This window comes from Paroedura picta, chromosome 2 (assembly GCF_049243985.1).
Source record: "Paroedura picta isolate Pp20150507F chromosome 2, Ppicta_v3.0, whole genome shotgun sequence".
Lineage (NCBI taxonomy): Eukaryota > Metazoa > Chordata > Lepidosauria > Squamata > Gekkonidae > Paroedura > Paroedura picta.
In genome coordinates this window covers 67,271,485-67,293,808 of record NC_135370.1, presented here as the reverse complement: position 1 = coordinate 67,293,808, position 22,324 = coordinate 67,271,485, and the positions used below count along the sequence as shown (strand labels likewise).

The following is a 22,324-nucleotide window of genomic DNA, read 5'->3' as shown; positions in this document are numbered from 1 at the left end:
AACAAGTTGCCATCAGTATGCAGATAACACAGCTTCACTTCTGCATTTCATCAACGTCAGGTGAGACACTGGATGTTCTGAACAAGTGCCTGGAAACAGTCATCTACTGGATGAGTTCCAATGAATAGAAGGTCAATACAGATAAGATTGAGGTGGTCAACATTATAACCAGAGACTGAAGATGCAACCATTTCTGGATGGGGTTATGTTACTGAAAGAGTAGGTTTTCGTAGAGTGATATGCTGTTTGATCCTGGTCTTCAGATGAGATTGCAGAGGGCTTTTGTGCCTATGGCTAGTTTGGGCTGATCTGCCAGCTGAAGAAGTACAGTTTGGCCATGCTCTGCACACCTCTTGCCTGGTTGCTATAATGGACTGTGCAGCATGAGGCTGCCTCAGATTAACAGTTGGGAAGTTTCAATTAATACAAAAATGCATTTGGACTTGCTGACCTGCGTTACAGGACATATATCTTGCCAACTTCAAGAAAACAAATGAAATACTGATCAGGGCTCAGTTCCAAATATTTTGGTTCTTTTAAAAATGTAGATGGTCTGGGATCAAGATATTTCAAGGTCAGCCAGCCAGCCAGCTATGACCATCTTCTTCACAGCCCTTGCTCAGTGCCCCAGCCCAGAGGAAACAAGGAATGGCTGAAGTGCCTTGACTTTGGAACAGCTTTTCCATGGTGTTGAATCTGATAATTCATTATAAAATGTTCTGTAAAGAATATATATATATTTAAAAATAGAACTTTTCCTGACTGTTTTGTTTGGCGGCATCACCTCCATTTGTGTTGTTTTGTGATCCTTTACCATGTATGATGTCTTATCACTTATTCTGGTTATTGGTTCTGCTGACCCACATGAGATTATTACGTTGCCTGTTTTATTTCTCTGTTCATTTCCCTTATTTTGACCCTTTTAGGTTCTTGCTATTTCTTATCCCCTGCTGCCACCCCCAACTCATCCATGCAATACTTCCCCTTCATACTATATGACAGAATGCTGCCAGGCAGTGCTTAGGGAAACACTTAAACGATGGGTCTTGGGTGAATGTACATCCTAGTTGAGTGTACATCAGTGATAAAAGTAGGTTGTTATTATATTTGAGGAAAGACCCAAAGCTCAAGTCAATTTTAGTCAGATTCAATTAATTGCCCTAGCACAGGGGAAGTCAAACTGCAGCCCTCCAGATGTCCATGGACAACAATTCCCATGAGCCCCTACCAGCATTTGCTGGCAGGGGCTCATGGGAACTGTAGTCCATGGACATCTAGAGACCTGCAGCTTGACTACCCCTGCCCTAGCATGTTTGTCATAATGAAGTATCCATCACTCTTTATAAAGCTGATGATCTGATAAATGAATGCTTTCAAGTAAATGTGTGTAGGTGCTGTTGTGGCATAAAGATAACTAAACAACTTACCTATATGTGTGCACACGCAAGCCTGTATCTTGAATAAGACTTTAGTGGCCTTAAAAGTGTCACTGGACTCAGCCTTTGTTTTACAACTTACCAGGTAGAATGACTTAGTATTTCTGTTTTACTTTCTCTTCACCACTACTAGTCCTGGACACTGCAGGCCAGGAAGAATTCAGCGCAATGAGGGAGCAGTACATGAGGACAGGAGATGGTTTTCTCATAGTCTATTCTGTCACAGACAAAGCCAGTTTTGAGCATGTGGACAGGTTCCACCAACTTATCCTCAGAGTCAAAGACAGGTAGGTGCACTAGAGGGAGGAATGCTTTCAACAAGAAAATATTGCTGGTGAACACTTCCCATGTTCCATCATGAGAGACTTTGCTTGTATAGCTGTTAGGAAAGATGCATCTTGTTTGGACCCACAGACATTTTCATACATTTTCTATAAAAATTGTTTTTGTTTAATTGTTTTTAATAACCAGTTGGCTTTTAATTAATTCATATGGTACATTTTAATACATTTGTCTAATAGCGAAGCCTTGATATAGGTTGGTTCTTATATGTCGCTTTTCTCTAACAAAAGGAGTCTCGGAGTGGCTTGCAGTCGCCATCCCTTTCCTCTCTCCACAACAGACACCCTGTGAGGTGGGTGAGGCTGAGAGAGCCCTGATATCACTGCTAAGTCAGAACAGCTTTATCAGTGCTTTGGTGAGCCCAAGGTCACCCAGCTGGTTGCATGTGAGCGAGTGTAGAATCAAACCCGGCTCACCAGATTAGAAGTCCGCATTCCTAACCACTACACCAAATTGCTCTCGACCTTTTGCAAATACCAAAGAAACACTGTTAGGCTTCATAGATGTGATGCACCTATACAATTTAATAAGCAATTGTCACCAGGATATTCATTCCTAGCATCTGTGTTGAGTGAAAAAGACATGCATTGATTAGAAATGCTAGATATGTTCTAGGTTTGAATATAACTTGGAAGGAAAATCTATTTATATGTATATGATTCACAATGTTGATGGGGGATACTGCTAACAGTGTTAATATCTAAAAATAATAAATGCCCAACTCAATAATTATCATATCCAAGATATGCTTTCTTATAGCCACCAGCTAGACGCTTCCAAAAATTCCACTAGAGGAGCCTTTACTTAGTCCCCCCTTCCACCTCCCGGGCCACTATTATTTGGAAATACACTGTCTCTAAACATAAATATACCATATAGATATTGTGACAAAGAATTGACAGAAAGTTGACTGACTTCCTTTCAAAACTATCTTGGGGGGAATGTTCCCTAAATCAGCTGTCCCCAACCCCCGGTCCAGGGACCGGTCCCAGTTCGTAGATCAGTTGGTACCGGGCCGCAGCTTCTCCTTATCCTCCTTCCCAGCTGCTGCCGAGGGGGCTGCCCTGCCACTCTGCCACCGGCTCACCTTTGGTGCTCTCCAGCAGCTGCCATGGCTGGGGCTCCCCCTCAGCGCAACACTGCACAGCTGCTGCTGGCAGCACCCCCCAGTGGGCGGCGGGAATTCAGGGGCACCGGTGGGAAAGCAAGCGGAGCAGGGGCTCAGGCAGTGGCAGCCACGTCCTTCGGCAAAAGACTCCCCCCCCCCCGGGCCTCAGTAAAATTATCAAGTGTTGACCGGTCCCCGGTGATAAAAAGGTTGGGGACCACTGCCCTAAATGATGTGAGAATAGGTTCCATAAATTAACAGTGCATGGTGTGAGGTACATTTTCCTCATCTTGAATCTATCCACCAAATTGAACTATTCACCACAACTCCAAAGTCTCTTTCCTGGTTCATCTTCTTGAGTCCAGATTCCGACCGTGTGCTGATTTGTCCTAATCGACATTATTTTGCATTTAAGTACTGTATTTGCTGGCGTATAAGACTACTTTTCCCCCCTGAAAAACATGCCTCCAAGTAGGAGGGGGTCATCCTATATGCCGGGTGCACTTCAGTTGGGATAGACATAGCTGCCCATAGTGGCCTCCTGATGCCCGCCCACCTCATTCTACATATCATCCAGTATCGCGTGGTATCCAGGGTGGCCGCGGCGGGTCATCAGCGTGTCTGCGACGAGCATCAGCAACGAGACAGGGGTGCCAGCCTTTTCGACATGACCAGCCCGTTCTGCTCAATGGGAAGCAGTGGTGCTCCGGCCCGCCCCTTGTCTACGCAGAGCTTGCACATGCGCACTTGCACACTAGTGCCGGTCACAGGGAGATGCAGGGGCGGGCCGGGTATGTAACAAATTCTATATTTTGAGTGGAAATATTGGGGGGTCGTCTTATACGCCCAGTCGTCTTATACGCCGGCAAATACGGTATATTGGATCTTTTTTGCCATTTTTTACCCATTCACCCAGTTGGGGAGCTCCTTCTGAAGTTGTTTGCAAATTACTTTCATTTTTATTATCCTGAACATTTGGTAACATCCACAAGCTTGTTTCTACCACTGTAGTTACCCCCTAACTTCAGATCGTTTAGGAATAAATCACTTACCACATGATATAATACAGGCACTTGGCAGCATCTCAGCTAAGTACATGAAAAATCTACCATTTACAAATCCTATAAACAAATGGGGGAACCTGCAGTACACACAGTGGGATGGGAATCCCATCTCCTCTCCCAGTCTTTTAATGGGCTGCCTAGTCTCTCAGCCAGCCCATCCACTTGCAGTGTTTCTGCCTGCCTGTCTCATGGGGGGGGGGAGCAACTTGCCCCCTTGCAGTGCCACTGCCTGCAGGGTTAATGTGGTTATGGAAAGCCATGGCAGTGTTTGATGCCCCTCCTCTTCCTCCTTACATTCCCTCACTCACCATATCTGCACCCACCTAGCCTCCAGCTGTTGCCAGTGCCAAAGTAGCCATTTATAGGGTCAGGCTTGGGCACACTTCCTATCCCCTTGTCTCTCTTCCCTACCATTCTTGCTGCCTCTGCTATGTGCAAGGGAGGGCAGGAGCTGCCGCCCAGGCTGGCTTCCACATGAGGCTGCACCTGGTTCTTCTCCCTTTACCATCAACCAGTAAGTCTTTTATAACTTGTTCTTAGGGGTTCCTAGACAGCCTTCAGAAATGGTGCTTGCCATATGTGAGCTATGATCTCTGTAGAACGACAGAAAGCCATTATCTGATTCAAAGAACCTTCCCTCAGTTGAACCCTCTCTTCTTGATTTTTTCTTCTAAAAACTTTTGTAATTTTCTGCAAACCTGGGAGTTCTCCTGGGTTTGTAAAAAGCTATCCTTTGTTGTACATGGCCCAAATATCTCTATTTAAGGGTATGGAGCTAGTACCATTATGAGAATTAGATGTAAAAAGTGGGAACATGTGAGAACTTGTAGGAGATCTCATTTAATTCTCTCCCGCTATTTCTTTTTTTCCCTTTCCTGAAAGCCCTGATAGCCTTTTTCCTGCTTTCTACTCTCCTTCTACAGTTGCCAGCTTGGAGAGCAGCTGGAATTACAACAGATTCCCAACTGCAGAGATCAGTGCCATGTTATTTATTATTGATTTATTTCTTAAATTTATGTACCACCCTCCCATAATGCTCTTAGTGGTTTACATAAAATGTCATGGGTATATATTGAAATCTAGTGATAGTAACTTAACAGTGGTTCCAAAATTGAACATAACACATTATAACAAAATGCTATAACACAGTGGTCCCCAAACTTTTTATCACCGGGGAACACTCAACGCTTGACAATTTTACTGAGGCCCGGTGAGGGGGGTAGTTTACTCCTCTACTCTCGACCACTGCCCTAACGCTCTCTGATCGCTATGGTAATGTTTAAACATCCCTTCAAAATAAGATACAGACATGCCACAACAATGAACTTAAGGAAAATTTTATTTTCATGGACATTTTAACTCCTGACAATGACAAATCAATGGGAACCCTGAGCTTGTTTCTCTACAACGAGATAGTCCCATCTGGGAGTGATGGGAGACAATGACACCCAAAGTGTGTTGTAAAGGTCTGGGGGGGGATGAAGTAAAGGGCCGGGGGGAAGGAAGAAGGCGTCCTTCGTGGCCCACCTCCAATTAGTCAACGGACCACATGTGGTCCGCAGCCTACAGGTTGGGGATCGCTACTATAACAGATTCACAATGTGACAACTCTCAACTTTTAACATCATGGCTCAGATCATGGAGGGGGTGTCTGGGGGCCAACAGATGTTTTTGCATTGGCTGGCCTCAATGCCTGTAAAAGCTCCCTTTTACATGCCTTTTAGAATTGTGGTAGATCAGGAAGGGCCCTGACGTCTTCAGGGAGCTTGTTCCACCAGGTAGGGGCCAGGACCAAGAAGGCTCTGGTCCTCGTTGAGGTCCAGTGTGCTCCTTTGGGCCAGGGATCACCAGCCAGTTGGCGGTGGTGGAATGTAGGGCTTTTTGAGGTGAATAGGCAGGAAGACTGTCTCTCAGGTACACTGGGGTCAGACTACATATGGCCTTGAAGGTGATTACCAAAACCTTAAGCCTCATCCGGAATTCAACTGGGAGTCAGCAGAGTTGCCATTTGTTGTTATTGTTAGGTACAAAGTTGTGTCCGACCCTTCACGACCCCATGGACAATGATCCTCCAGGCCTTCCTGTCCTCTACCATTTCTCGGAGTCCATTTAAGTTTGCACCGACTGCTTCAGGGACTCCATCCAACCACCTCATTCTCTGTCGTCCCCTTCTTCTTTTGCCCTCGATCGCTCCCAGCAGTAGGCTCTTCTCCAGGGAGTCCTTCCTTCTCATGAGGTGGCCAAAGTATTTGAGTTTCATCTTCAGGATCTGGCCTTCTAAGGAGCAGTCAGGGCTAATCTCCTCTAGGACTGACCGGTTTGTTCACCTTGCAGTCCAAGGGACTCGCAAGAGTCTTCTCCAGCACCAGAGTTCAAAAGTCTCACTTCTTTGATGCTCGGCCTTCCTTATGGTCCAACTTTCGCAGCCATACATTGCAACTGGGAATACCATAGCCTTGACTAAATGTACATTCGTTGACAAGTGATGTCTCTGCTTTTTAGGATGATGCCTAGATTTGCCATAGCTTTGCTCCCCAGGAGCAAGCGTCTTTTAATTTCTTTGCTACAGTCCCCATCTGCAGTGATCTTGGAGCCCAGGAAAATAAAATCTGTCACTATCTCCATTTCTTCCCCATCTATTTGCCAGGAATTGAGAGGGCCGGATGCCATGATCTTTGTTTTCTTGATGTTGAGTTTCAGGCCAACTTTTGCACTCTCCTCCTTCACCCGCATCAACAGGCTCTTTAGTTCCTCTTCGCTTTCTGCCATTAGAGTGGTATCATCTGCATATCTGAGGTTCTTGATATTTCTCCCTGCAATCTTGATCCCAATTTGTGACTCCTCTAATCCCGCCTTTCTCAAGATATGCTCCGCATACAAGTTAAATAGGCTATGTGACAGTATACAGCCTTGCCAAACTTCTTTCTCAATTTTGAACCAATCAGTGATTCCATGTTCAGTTCTCACTGTTGCTTCTTGACCTGCATATAAGTTTCTGAAGAGACAAATAAGATGCTCTGGTATTCCCATCTCTTTAAGAACTTGCCACAATTTGTTGTTCTCCACACAATCAAAGGCTTTAGCATAGTTAATGAAGCAGAAGTAGATCTTCTGGAACTCCCTAGCTTTCTCCATGATCCAGCGTATGTTGGCAATTTGATCTCTAGTTCCTTTGTCTCTTCGAAATCCTGCCTGTACTTCTGGAAGTTCTCAGTCCACATATTGCTGGAGCCTAGCTTGTAAAATTTTGAGCATAACTTTGCTAGCATGAAAAATGAGTGCAATGATGCGGTAGTTTGAACATTCTTTGCCATTGCCCTTCTTTGGGATTGGAATGTAAACTGACCTTTTCCAATCCTATGGCCATTGTTGAGTTTTCCAAATTTGCTGGCATATTGAGTGTAGCACTTTTACTGCATCATCTTTTAAGATTTTAAATAGTTCAACTGGAATGCTGTCACCACCACTAGCTTTATTGTTGCTCAGACTTCCTAAGGCCCATTTGACTTCACATTCCAGGATGTCTGGCTCCAGGTCAGTAACTACCCCATTGTGGTTATCAGGGATGTTAAACTCGTTCTTGTTGCCAATTAGGGTTGCCAATTCTAGGTTGCGGAAATTCCTGGAGATTTGGGGGTTGAGCCTTGGAAGGGCAAGGTTTGGGGAGGGTCTCAACTTCAACAGGGTATAATGTCATCAGATCTATCCTCTAGAGCAGCCATTTACTCCAGGAAATTGATCTCTGTCATCTGGAGAACAGTTGTGTAATTCTGTGTGATCACCAACCCCCAACTGGAGAAATAGCTGGAGGACGAAGTCTGGCATTATACTCTTCAGATGTCCCTCACATCTTCAAACCTCACCACCAAATCTCTAGGAATTTCCTGACCAGGAGTTGGCAATGCTCTCTCCTTTTCCCCTAACAGCCGTTCTGTCTTAAGCTCCGCAGCTTCTACCCAGTTGTGTGGTGCCTTAGTTCCCTGCCTCATGCTCCCCTTCTGAACCATTCACTAACCTACATTTTATTTGCCTCTTATCTTCAGCCATATTTATTATTTATTTATATCCTGCTATTCTCCATAGTGAGAACCAAAGCAGCATACATTATTTTGCTCTCCTCCTTTTTTTATTCACGTAACAACCCTGTGTGGTGAATTAGGCTGAAGTCATGTGACTTTTCCCTCGAACCTCGATCGCCCAGACCCTACTCTGATGCTCTAATATGTGCAAGAATCCAAGTTTAGTACATTCATGCAAGTCGGGTGGTATCACGTCACTCAGAGTTTGCTTCCAGGCCTCAGATTGTCAACCAACAAGTGGGACCTGGAGATCTCCCACAATTACAACTAGATGACAGAGATCTGTCCTCCTGGTGAAAATGACTGCTTTGGAGGTGAACTCTATGGCATAATATTTGGTAAAGGCCTTTCCCCTGCCCAAATCTTGCCCTCCTCAATCTTCACCACAAAATCTCCAGGAATTTCCCAACCTGGAGCTGGCAATTCTAAGCCCAGGCGTGGCCTTAATGACTTCCCTCAAAGACCAAAATAGGCCCTGAAAGGCCTCCACCTCCACCCCCTACCTTTTCTTGATAGAACATCGCCTGGAATACTGTGGTTGCTTAGCAACAGCTACTGAGTGAATCTGTTGCTTAAAGCTGCAGGTATTCCTTTTATCCTTTTTGGATATTTTAAGCTGCCCAGTGTGGGTATTTTTTTAGATTACACATTTTTCTGCAAACCTAGGGCCCTTTTCATTTTTGTTAAAAGATCTGTCTTGTCCTTTCAGAACTCCAGTCACCAGTATCCAAACATATACCACCTTCACTATTAGAATATAATGCTTCTTGAAGTGCTATTTTTGTTACACCGTATATAATGGTTTGCTCAAATGATCCTTTTTTTTGTCATTGCAGCACTAGAATTAACACTGACTGACAAAATATTTAAAAAATTTCTTCCAGAGAATCCTTTCCAATGATTTTGGTGGCTAACAAGGTTGATCTAATGCATTTACGAAAAATCACACGAGAACAAGGAAAAGAAATGGCAGCAAAACACAATGTATGTCCTTGGGTTTCTTCTAATACTAATTTGTTTGTTTGTGTATTGCTTTGACTGTTGCATGATTAATTAGGATTGCCAGCTCTGGATTGGGAAATACCTGGAGACTTTGGGGGTGGTGCTGGGAGTGGGTGGGATTTGAGATGGGGTGGGACCTCAGTGGAGTACAATGCTATGGAGTCCGTTTCTCCAGAGAACTCATCTCTTTAGTCTGGAGATAAGGTATAATCCCAGGGGCTCCCCAGGTGCCACCGGGACACTGGCAACCCTATTCATAAAAGTGGCTGTATGTGGGGTATAGCTAAACTCCCTAAATAAATCCATGGTATTTCCATGTAGAAGAGTCATCGTCAGAGACAATCTCTGTAGTTGTGATATGTATGTTGACCATGTGGATGTCACAGGCATTTTGATAGTCTACTTTAGTTTTCTGGGAAAGAATCAGTAGAGATTCTTTAGACATGTGGTTATCAATAACCTGGAATAACTTAGTTGAGATTTGTAGGCAACTAATTTAAGCCCTGTTCCACTAAGATAGCATTATCATAAATGCTGCCTACGCAGACCACTAGCCATTTTAATCGAGTTGCATGATCTCGGTGCATGGATAAGATGAAGGGTTTAGATCTGATAGGCACTAATAAACATTTGGAGACCAAAGAAATCTTATTCAAAGAGAAGGACTATATTTTAATGGTATCTTTTGTAGAAAAGGTAAGGTAGTGCTGGTGTTCCTAAAGCCAGTATTAAACACTATGTGTTTTCTTTAAGAAGGCTGTGTGTCATTACAGATAACCATCTCAAAAACAGTTCATGGTAAGGTTGCATACAATGGCAACATAAATGATCAGGGGAGACAATTGCCTCCTCGGAAAGAAAGACTTAAGTTTGGGCTTTTTGCTTAACTGGGATAAATTATAGAAGTGCATATAATGATGAACTGTGAAGAGAGAATGAATAGAAAGAAAAATATTTTTCTGTTTCAAAATACTTTATTTAAGTGTGATGCAGTTAATTGGAGTTAATAGGTTGAGGGGAGAAATAGAATACTCTAATATGCTGCAGACAGATTATGTGCTGGATTACTTTGGGGTGAATTGATCTGCGCTTTATATGCATGTATGTCCTTGTATACATCAACATCACCCCATATGCATACATTCATTTGACTTTATCGTGAGCAATTCTGTACCTTTGAAATGAAGGAATTAAAATTCTTTAGGGCTTGTTGCCACAGAGCGGACGTTCTTTGCAAGGGCTTATCTATACAAACTAATACAGATAAGCCCTTGCAAAGAGTCTGTTAAACGTCACTCTCTCTATACAGGAAATGATGGAACTTTAAATGTTAGAAGTTTCTAGGAACCTCTAACTATCTTCACCAAACTTTTATTTTCTATTCTGTATTCTGTGACAAATAAAACTGATAGACCATTGTACATATATGTCCCTAGAGAGCTATAAAGATATATTATTAGAACTTTATTTTGTTTCTACCATGTAGAATCTCAGAAGATCTCAGAATCTGAGCAGATTGTTAGTATTTGTGTGGGAGGCCACCAAGAAAGAGTTGTGACCCATGTAGAATCTCAGAAGATCTCAGAATCTGAGCAGATTGTTAGTATTTGTGTGGGAGGCCACCAAGAAAGAGTTGTGACCCAGAGGGAGGCAATGACAAACCTAATCTGACTATATCGTACTGTTACCCATACATGCCCTTTGTAATCACATGTCATATTGTCCATATATTTAACATATTTTAGGCTGCTTGGTGTTTGTTTTTGTCCTGGCCTGTTTTTATTGGCTTTGCCTTATCTAAATGTCCTGAATTTATTGTTTTCAGTTACAGGCTGCCTCAAGGAGGTCCTTGGAGAGGCAACAGTTTTCATTATTGTTGTTATTGTTATTATTATTATTTAAATTTATCTCCTGCCACTCCCGAGACCAGCTTGTGGTGGGTTATAAATTGTCCCCACTAAAATCTCATTAAAACAATACAAGGGACATAAAAGCCATACAATAAACCAAAAAATGAAACAAAATATGGTGGTATTATTCAATTCTCCCATCCCCCAAATCTAATAGAGCAGTGGTTCTCAACTGCTCTGATGCCACGACCCCCACTGTGAAAGTGGGGTCAGTGGTGGCAGCATGTGCATACGCACAGGCAATGTGCACACACACGTGGGCAGTGTGCATGTACGAGTGCGCATTCACATTCATGCAGGCATGCAGGTACACAACAGTTGGGGCAGCGTGGAGGCAGCCATTGCAATGGCTCTGCTGCCACCAGCTGCCACTGTCTGTTTTGCTGCCTGCTACTGTCACTGGTCACTGCCGCCCCTGGTCGCTGCCGTGACAGCAACCAACCTGGGGACCCCACAGAAGGTGCCAGGTGGACCCAAATGGGGTCGCAATCCCTAGGTTGAGAACCACTGTAATAGTGGGAGTGTGAAGAGGTGGTCATCAATGACACATGACACAATGCTGCCTGGCAACGAGGGGGCCCCAGTCAGAGCTTCCTCACCGCCCCAGCCTCAACCGTAGACCTGGTGGAAGAGTTCAATTTTGCAAGCCCTGTGGAATGCTGAAAGCTCCCGCAGGGTCCGCAGCTCAGCCAGGAGCTCATTCCACCAGGCAGAGGCCAGGGCCGAAAAGGCCCTGGCCCTGGTGAAGGCCAAGCATGCTTCTCTGGGGACAGGAATGGCCAGCAAGTCAGGGCCCACAGAGCCTTCTGCTCTGGGCATAGGGTGATAGGTATGATGTGGATCTCAGACTGTGAAGGGCCTTAAAGGTCAAAACCAAACCTTGTACCAGATTTGAGCAGTAACTGGCAACCATTGCAGCTGCCTCAGCACAGGCCCTCTCAAGTTGTTCCTGTAAGGACCCTAGCAACCACAGGTTGTACCAGCTGCAATTTCCAGATCAGGGACAAGGGCAGGCCCGCATAAAGGGTGTTACAGAAATCTATTCTAGAGGTAACTGTCACATGGATCACCATGGCCAGGTGTTCAGGGGACAAGTAGGGCATTAATAACCGAGCCTGGCAAAGGTAGAAAAATGCCTGGCCAGCTACCTTGTTGACCTGTGCCTCCATGGTTAGTGAGATATCCGCAGTCACTCCCAAATTTCTGGCTTGGGGCGCGGTTGTAATAAAGAAGTTTACATTTCAGTGAACAGCATTGTCATTTGTCTGAGGTTTGTTTTTGGTCTTGTCTCCATCCCTGTTGAAGGAATACTGTTCCTTAGTACTCTTAGCACAAACCACATTTGTTTGTTTTTTTCCTATAATGGGATCTCTTGCGCACATGCAAATGTTTCCTTTAACTTGAATCTCTGCCAAAAGGTGGTCTTGTACAATATGTATTTAAAATTTACTGGTCTTTGTTTTCCAGATTCCATACATAGAAACAAGTGCTAAGGACCCTCCCCTGAATGTTGACAAAGCCTTCCATGATCTTGTTAGAGTAATTCGGTAAGCCATTTTTGGACTGTTGGCCATGGTTTGGAAAACATTCATGAATCAGTTTAGCAATATAAGAGCTTCCTCCTATTTTACCAGTCTTAATATAACAATTAGAAGACTTAATTTTACATTTAGCTCTACAAATTTTTATCTTTGTGTAAGACAGGAGTGCAGACTTGTCTTTAGATTATGGTGACTAGGCATTCCGGTTCTCGCGGGACTGTCCCGAATTTCCAGGACTGGTCCCACGTCCCACTGCGTTCCCCGAAAATCCCACTTGGCCAGCGTGGCCTGTGCCCACGTGCAGAAGGAAGAGGACAGCCTCCAGGCTGGCCAGTGATGGAGGAAGAGAGAGGGGGGATGCTCCAGCCCGGGACCCCTGCCCGACCTCCCACCTACATCCTGGAGCCCACCTGCACAAGGGTGTGCAGTGCAGGAAGCGGCTCTCAGCGTGGGTCCATCTGGTGGGGTAGGCGGTCAGCATCCTTCCGCACCATCAAGTGGCCAGGCCGGCAGGGCATGGGAGGTGAGGTAGGCCTGCCAAGTCACAGCGCCGGCACCGGCGAGGCAGAGGCATGCCCCACTCCACCCGGCGGCTGGTGAGGGCAGGGGGAGGGAGAGGACGGGCAGCGGGGTTGGGGGAAAGAGGAGGCGACATAGGCTGTCCCTCTTCAGGATGGTGTCCTGCTTTACCTTTCTTGAAATCTGGTTACCTTACTTTAGATAAGTCCTGGGGCACCTCAGTTGGATCCACAAATATTGCACTTGATCAGTACATTAGTCAGCTTCAAATGAGCTTGGTTAGTTGGATTCTGGTGGTGATTTCATGGAATATAAGCTCTGTAATGTCAGCAACTCATCTCAGTGCACTTCTTTTGTGCAGGACAGTGAAAGATTTTCTGATGATCCAAGGCTGTTTTATGAGTTGGTCGTGTGCTGTGAATTTCCAATTTCAGGGTATCTTTTTCACCCTGTTCTATGGAATCCTTGTACATCTACAGGCAATTCTAGAACATATTCTAGTATGCACCTTTAGTTTTCATAATTCTTTAAGCCTTGCCATTGCCTCCAGTGAAACTGAGAGTACATCCTGGAACTTGATCAATATTCCCTGTGGCTGAAGATTACAGGGGAATGTTGTTAGTGGTGGGAAAGTAACTTTCAGGAATGCTTATCTGACATAACTTGCAGACTTGGGAACTCCAGGTATTCAGAGCTTTGAACTCTTTAATATAGGGCCATGCTTACTTGTAAAAAGAGATGTCATAGGTATCCATTTGATCTGGAAGCTCTAATACCTGTCTTTGATATAGTTTGGTGTAGTGGTTTGGTGCAGTGGTTAGGAGTGGGGACTTCTAATCTGGCATGCCAGGTTCGATTCTGCACTCCCTCACTTGCAGCCAGCTGGGTGACCTTGGGCTCGCCACGGCACTGATAAAACTGTTCTGACTGGGCATTAATATCTCTCTCAGCCTCACCCACCTCAGAGGATGTCTGTTGTGGGGAGAGGAAAGGGAAGGTGACTGTAAGCCGCTTTGAGCCTCCTTCAGGTAGAGAAAAGCAGCATATAAGAACCAACTCTTCTTCTTCTTCTTCGGATGTATGGTTTTACAGTGGGTGTATAGTTAGAAGAGGAAACAGGGTGGGGAATTGATTGAAGGAGACAGTCTCTTGCTTTGGTAGACACTTTTAGAAGAATTCCTCCTCGACAGCCAATACTCTTTTTAAGCACTTTAGGTGATTAAAATAATTTAAAAAATTGTCAGTTTGAGGTGCTTCCTAACAACATGAGTGGTAATTGCAATGTGAATGTGCCAATGGCCTAATGTATGCTTTTCTTTATACCACATAGTATGGACTGATACCACTTCTTTGACCAAATTCAATGAACAATTTAGGCTTGGTTTCAGATATCACATGAAGCTGTAGTTTAATTAAATAAATTATGGCTAGTGGATTGTCTAAACACAGGCCACCCCACTAACCATAATCAGGTAGGTTACTGCAATCCAGGAGCTGAAACAATTATTTGAATTTGATTTGTGGGGCAGGTTAGCATTGTTATTTTTTAATTTGAAATCACAACACATCTGAACCATATAAATAAAACAGGAATGGAGTGGTGGGAGGAGTTGAGACTCATCACCTAAATGTTACTCAGGTAGGCTGTCCTGCCCCTGACAGGCCGTCTGTCCAATGAATGGCCAATCAGGTAGGATGTCCTGCCCTGGCCACATCCCCCTCCAACCCTGCCAGGTCTTGGCAGGGCTGCCCAAGTGTTGGGGGAGGGAATCCGTCTCCACCAGCACTTGCCCCCAACCCAAGCAGCCCCACCACAGTTTCTCCAGGACTTGGCTGGCCTGCCAGGGGGAAGGCTAGCACCCATTGTATTCCTGGATGCAGTGGGATTTGACTCTAGTTTACAATAAAAATAGGCTCCAGAAATAATGAGAAGGACCTAGTATAAATTAATTTTATTAACCACAGCTAGTCTTAACTATTGTTTTGGTTGGTGAATGAATGCAAACATCATGGCTTCTCCTCCAGTACTGCTGTACGCACTCTCTGGCTACTACACTCTCCTTGGCCATGTTCTTAGTTCCCAGCCTCCCCAACAACAGCCAAGTATTGAATCATACTCTGCCTGGCCAATGCATTATCTCTCCCTACACCCTCTTACAGATCCATGAAGACTACCATGTTCATACACATTTACAGGGGGGGAAACAAAGGTAGTGCCAATGGATTCTTGACTGGCTTACTCACAACCAAGTTGTTTTTGAAAGCATTTTATTTCCACCTCTTCACAGTGGCAGCGTCTTTGGAGTTTTGTGAGAGGCTGGAGGGAAAACAAGCAGGATAGATAGTCCATGTATTTTCATATTCAAGGCCTGTACTGTTTTGTCTTTGGGTGGTACATCATGCTGTTAGTAATGCAATGGTATCTTTGGGGTCTAACTGTTAGATCCTGGAGGTCAGGGTGAGTTTGCATGGGGTGGGAGTACTTCAACTGGCAGTGGGAGATTGGCTTCCTTGGGCTTGGTATGAAAAGCCAGGCAGTTTCATTTACATGCGCTTGAGGAAGGGGAGTGGATCCGTGGCTGCTTGCCATGCTGAAAGCAGCCAAAGATTCCCAAGAATGTGAGTGTTCACAATGCTGCCAGCCAGTAGTGAGGGAGTTGATGACGTGGCAAATCTTTGTCCTCAGTTGGGTGCTGCAGTGCAGTCCAGGATACCTGCTGGGTGTGTTTGCAGGAAGTGGGAGAAGAAATGAAGGCACTGAAGATAGTATTTGTTGAGACGAATGAGAAATGAATGATTGTCTTCAAGCCCAAGCCCAATTTTACAAAATAACCTATCACTGTTAGAGTACATTACAGTGTCATGTAATGTCTGAACAGAACCTTTGGGATTTGTACTTAGAGAAGCCTCAAAATTGTGCTTGACATGCTTTCTCTCCAACTCCACGTGCTTGGGAATGTGTCTTGGGGTGCACCTCAACTTTCCATTACTGTTATTTGTGTTTCCGCATCTGGTTTTCCTTTTTTGGCAAAAGTCTAGAGCTACTACTGGTCTTTCTCTATTTGAATGTAGTTTTTTAGTCATTCTCTTCCCACTAAGTTGAGAAATCATTACCAGTTTACTTGGGCTGAATAAACCATGAACCAGTCCTTTCCATGTCAGTTTTCTCTTCCTCCTCCCCTCTTGTTGCTATGGAATTTTTCTAAGAGTCTCTCTCTCTCTCTCTCTCTCTCTCTCTCTCTCTCTCTGATTTTTTTATTTCTGAACTACTGGGTAAACTCACCCTGCAAAATTGGCTTGTGCTTGCTTTGGTGTGTGTTTCTGTCATTTTTTAAAATTGGATTTCATACTGGTCACCCGCGGTGAGTTAAATATCCTTAGGAGTTAGCTTTTCAACATTATTAGCCCTTTTACTGTTTGCAAAATAACTTTGTATGATACTTATAGGTCTTGTTTGTATAGAACCCTTGAGACAAGGCAGGCTATGCATTTAATAAATACATTTTGAAAAGGAAAACACCTATCTTTTGAGACCCCATCTATCTCAACACAGATTATCTGTCCCAAAGTCAGTGCTTTAGGAAGTGTTCCCCCCCTCCTGTTTCCCCACAGCCACACAGTGCATTCATGCAGCTTGACCTGTGGGGGGGGGGTGCAGGTTTTCTCAGATCTTTATCAAACCTCCTTTACTTCTAAACTTTTGGAAAATATCAAATAAAAGCCTGGATAGCCGCTGTGTGGGTGGGAAGATCCAGATTTTCCACATGACATCCATTTTCCCTGTCCCTGTGGCAGCCATTTCCTCCTCTCCCCACCCCCAATATTATGTTTTTATATCATATCAGTATCCCATTGTAACAATTATTGTAGCAGGTCCTCTGCATTTTCAGTGTACATTATGAGCAAAAGTAAATCTCTAGCTCCTTCTGTTGCAGAGACATAAAGGCCTGTGTGGCTGGTGCAGAAGGGCTGAGGACTGCTATGAAAAAAGACTCGCTGGCCAGGGGGCAGGAGGGACAAAGAGGGTGGCATTGCTATATACTCTAGAGACATTTCTTTTTAATTGCACAAGTCCTGTTGACCCAGGGGAGGGGGGTGGTCACTTGTAGGGAATGAGGCAGGACAACTGCGGAGAAACCTGCCATGTAGAAGCCCTGTTGCTCTTGATATTTATTTGCAGCTGCACCAGCACTGGGAGTGGGGGGGAATAAAAAGTCCTGTCCTCATTGAACTGGTAATAGAGCTTTTTGTACAAGGAATGGCAGCCAAATTGTAGTTCCTGAACAATAGGAAGTTGATTTAAAAAAAATTAAAACCTCTGAAATGTATTGGGTTGGATCCATTGCTTCATTCCTTCCAGTGTGGATCTGGTGACTCCCTCCCATTAAGCCATCCTCTGAAGAAGGCTTGGTAGAAGGAAATTGATGGATCCATTCCAACCCCCCCCCCCCCCACAGCTCATTCAGATGTCTCTTTAATGCATTCTGAATTTTTACCCATGCTGTTGCTGGGCTGCTGCTGGACAGGTGGGGCGGGGGGAGGGTCTTCTTTTACACTGGAAGTACAAAAGAAGTAGCAAAGTGACTATAAGCAGTACATAACGCTCCCAACCAACCTTTCCACCAATGAGAAGGGAAGGAGGAAACCCCCCTTTTACTACCAAAAAGGCAGAGTTGGGGATCATAGGACATACATGGACAAAAGCCTTGTGGCCTGTAACAGGGAGGGGAATTGGCAAGACGGAGTGAAAAAGCTGGCAGGATCCAACTCATTGTCTTTCTAGCGTGTATAGATCTTCTGCTTTCACTGAGTTGGGTAAGCAGAGAATCCTCCTGATCCATTTACGGAATATACAAATACAGAAGCATTATGCATAATTGCAGCCATTTTCCCAAGAAGCTCTGGGAATAGTAAGGAATGAAATACACGATGCTGCCTTGCTAGCAATTACTGCTTTGCTGATCTAAATGTCTAATTTTCAGAAAAGCAGGTGGCACTACCCACTCTTCTCCGCTCAGCTCATCTGACAGCAGAAACACATAGTGGGTGGTGGTGGAGGAGGGGGGGAATAGCTTGGGGGAGTACAGATGAAAGCTGGAGTCGTTCCACGTTGTTTTCTAATCATTTTTCCAATCAGTAAACCGTGCACCAAGGATCCATCATCATTCAGTGTACACAGCTCAGTCCTTTAAAACCTATATCAGCCAGAGACCCATTCCTGGTGTTGAGTGTGACAGAGAACTCTCTAATCCCAACCAAGGAAATCTTCTGCTACGATCTTACTCCCACTGCTGCTAAGGCAACTGATTCATGCATTACTCAGCTTGTCCATCTCAAAGAAACAGTTGGTTTCCAACGGCATGAGGACTTGGTTCCCATCACACAGTCTCTTCTGCAATATAGGTGCACTGGGCACATCGACATCTTTCATCCTACCTCATCTCACAGAGCTGTTGTGAGGGAAACATATCCCTGCTGGAAGGTGGGGTATAAAACGTAACCGTGCTATTGAGGAGGCAGCATGGCATTGTGGTGTGTCAGAGACTGGTGACTTCAGCAGGTTTGCAAGACTTCAGCCAGTTCCATTGCCTCAGAGTTCGTGTGTACTTAAGGGGGAAGAGTAGCCTTCTGTTTAAAATTCTGGATATTGATTAGGCAGAAAACCTAAGCATACCAAAACAACAACAACCCTGAACTCTTAAGAGGTGGTGATTAGCTTTTCTTCAGTATTTTCAGGAAGGCTTATTGTCTTATGAGCAGTAAGTGAGGAAGGTGCTGTACATGTCCCTGCCCCTGATTATTACTGAAGCTGGCAGGTCATTAGCTGAGTATCAGTCAATTCTCTGGTAAAGCCATGACTAACCATGGTCACGCCTCGAATTGCTGGCTCTGGGTTGAGAAATACCTTGCGACTTTGGGGTGAGGAGGGACCTCAATTGAGTATAAGGAAATGGAGTCTACTCTAGGGGAACTGATCTCTGTCACCTGGGGATGAGCTGTAAAAGTGGGAGGTCCCCAGCCTGGAGGCTTTAACTGCTTCAACTTCCTTAGTTGTTGGACCATTTGGGCTTTTTCTGGCTGGCAGACAAGAAAAGAAGAGCAGGGGGCTATTGCAGGCATGAAAGAGAAAATGAAAGATTGATAAACGCTGTTTCTCGTGATCTAGGAAAAACAACTTGCATGGCAACCATACAACAGTACCATTTTGCTTTGCCCTTTTGACAAAATTCTATATAGTAAACACTTATGCGCAGGATAGTCAGGACATTGGGCCCTTTTCTTTTCCTGTATTCATTGATTCGGGCCAAGTGTCTCAGGGGAAATGGCAAAGAGCCAGCCTGAGCAGCAAACACTGAGCCTGGAATAAGGATAGTCTACAGATCAAGGGCAGGCTACATGCTTTGAATGTGTAAGGCCCTAGATTCAATGCCAGCTAAATGAAACTGTGAACAGGACTTTGGAAAACCTTCCACCGGAAACCATCGTGTGCTGAAACCTATTCATGTTCGTCAGTACTGGTCAATAGCCTCTTGATGCACCAGCAGCACACTCAGAATAAGATGACTGCTTATATTTTACTGAGCTTTCAAAATATGGTAGAAGAAGAAGAGTTTTCTCTACCCAAAAGAGGCTCAAAGCGGCTTACAGTCGCCTTCCCTTTCCTCTCCCCACAACAGACACCCTGTGAGGTAGGTGAGGCTGAGAGAGCCCTGATACTACTCCTCAGTAAGAACAGCTTTATTAATGCTGTGGTGAACCCAAGGTCACCCACCTGGCTGCATGTGGGGGAGTGCAGAATCAAACCCAGCTCATCAGATTAGAAGTCCACACTCCTAACCACTACACCAAGCTGGATCACAGAGGCAAAATACGGAATGGTTTTGAAATGATGAATGAGGAAATCTTTGTTATTCTTATCACTTCTTTCATTCTGCTGTCACTTCTGGTGAAACAGTTTTTGCAAAATACAAAATATCGGTCTTGGCTGGATCAAGTGCCCTTTTCCGACTGTTTTCAAGCTGCTAAGTACAGGAAGCAGTGGTTAGGTAGGCCCTGAGCCCTCTAAGAGAGATAAAACTGATTCAGGGTAGGGAGGAAGGATGTTTGAATCTTTTCTTCACCCACCAGTTGTCTGTTGCAAATCCCCTTCCTCAACCCAGTCCTCCCCACAGGGTCCTAAATGCATGTTGTTCAGTCTCTCCTTGCCCTAAAAGCAGTACTGAAGTTTCCTTTTTGTTCCTAAACAGGCAACAGGTTCCAGAGAAGAACCAGAAGAAGAAGAAAAAAATGAAGTGGCGAGCAGACAGAGCCACCACTTCCCACAAACTGCAGTGTGTGATTTTGTGACTGTTCCTTCCGTGATATATTCCATCCCAACTCTAACCTAACCCTGAAGCACCGTATCACTTACCTGCTGTGTTAATGTTCAAAGAACAGTAATTATCTTATGAAATAACGCAACAGGGAGCAAAGCCTGAGGCATTTTTGAAGCTCGGCCGAATGACTGCTTGGCAAGTGGTGCAGGAAGGTTTTTAAAGGCACCCCAAAAGAAGAGGGCAAGCAGAAACTGGAGATGTATGAATATCAACCATCACCACAATATTTCTTTTATAAGGGGGGAGGGATGTTCTGGTTTAGGCCAATTTCTAACCAGTCACAAATGACTCCATTTTGTACAATCATGTTATGTGTCAGGGTCAGCAGTTTTTTTGCCCAGCAAGAAAGAAATACAGTGGATTTGTTTTCTCTTGCACTGAACACTCCCAGCTATACGTACCAGTGCCAAACTGCAACTTCATAGAGAAGTGAATAGATTTGAAGAAAGAAAATGAATTCCAGCTGCTCTGGGGACTCCAGACGTTGTCAGAAACTGGAGTCTGGCCAGCCCTCAGTCTGCAAACTCCAGCAAAGACAATGGAAGAATGGACTTGGTTTGTTAGTTGTTGTTATTGTTGCTGTTGTTATTCTTCTTGTTAATCCCAGTTAGGGGATGTCTTTTGGGGAGCATGTTGAAGGGGGGTGTGGAGACAGCCATTTTGCTAATCTTGAAAATATTTAAATTAAAAGTAATTTGCAATTTTGAAAAATATTTTGTATTCAAAACACAAACTTTAAACAACTCTATTGAACACAATGGACATCTGGCTTCAAAATGTGAAGTATTCTGATTCTTGATGGATTTGCTTTCCTTTGCATCCTGAAGGTAAGTAACCTTGCAGCGCTGGAACTGCAGAATGCTCTTGTTGCTTTTCCATACGTTTTTCCTTCCAATAGTATGCTACCAGTCTTGGAAGGGCTTCTTTCTAGTGTCTTAAAATTTGTTCTTATATTACAGAGACGTTATCTGGATGACTCCAAATTATGTTTGGGGTCATATGGAGGTTTACAGTGTCATGGAGAAAATTCCATGCAGTGAGCTGTTACATACTTACAGCTTTCTGGGTAGATATATGAGTTATAGTACTTGAAGTGGCCTCAGGGACTGGAAGGTGATTTCATGTGCCTCTGTGCTGAGGGCCAAAACTACATGTGATGCTGAAGTTCAATAAATGGACCTCCTGACAGGCAGTTTTACTCAGAAAGCATCTGCAGGGCGCCCTGTTAGAGATGGGGCCACGGCACTGGGGAAGGAGTGGGCGACCTCCTCCCTGTTTTGTTTCCTGATTAGAAATCCACCCACTAACCTGCTTTAAACGCTGATCAGCAACAAAGACAAGGAACTGTGCCCAGCCTGTCTTTTTCCCATATAGAAGAGTTGAAATCAGCCTGTATCGCATGGTAATTTCTGATTGGGAAAACAGCAGAGAGGAGAGAATTAACTCCTCCCTCCTCCCCAATACAGCTTCAATCCACATGGCCTTCCCTGGGTGAGGGACAAGTTACACACTGGATGTTTCCATCATAAAATTCCATCTCAATATGTGATTGACCTCTAGGCTGGCTGGACCACAGTTAGGAAGGTTGCTTGTTTCAGGTTGGTTTCTCTCACCCGCTCAGTTAAAATAACCGCTCCTCCAGACAAAAGAGTAGTTAATATGCAGCAGCAGTATCAGAACAGTCTCTTTGGCCTCCAGCAATTAGGAAAAGGAATTCTAATGCGGCGTGCAGATACTTGGTGCACTCTTTTCCTCACAATAGCATACTCTCAGCAACCCTGATTTCTGAACTGTGGGAACCAGCCAAAGAGTCTGGCATGCTCCTTTTTGTACACCTCAGAATTACAGCTATGCTTTGCAAACAGAAAGAAGCATTAGTGCAGAGCAACAAAAAAGGCAGGAAATTCAACATGAGGGCTGATGCTGCAGCCCCAACTCAGACCATTG

At 44.5% G+C, this 22,324-nt stretch overlaps 1 protein-coding gene across 1 annotated transcript in view; it reads left to right on the top strand.

Moving 5' to 3' along the window:
- MRAS (muscle RAS oncogene homolog) overlaps window positions 1–21,088 on the top strand; it is a 68,781-nt gene extending 47,693 nt beyond the window's left edge. Inside the window, exons 3-6 of the mRNA XM_077320570.1 lie at window positions 1,570–1,723; window positions 8,914–9,013; window positions 12,409–12,488; window positions 20,249–21,088. Coding sequence (XP_077176685.1) covers window positions 1,570–1,723; window positions 8,914–9,013; window positions 12,409–12,488; window positions 20,249–20,348 — 434 coding nt within the window. The 3' untranslated portion in view covers window positions 20,349–21,088. The remainder of the gene's footprint in view (window positions 1–1,569; window positions 1,724–8,913; window positions 9,014–12,408; window positions 12,489–20,248) is intronic.
- The last annotated feature ends 1,236 nt before the right edge of the window (window positions 21,089–22,324 follow it).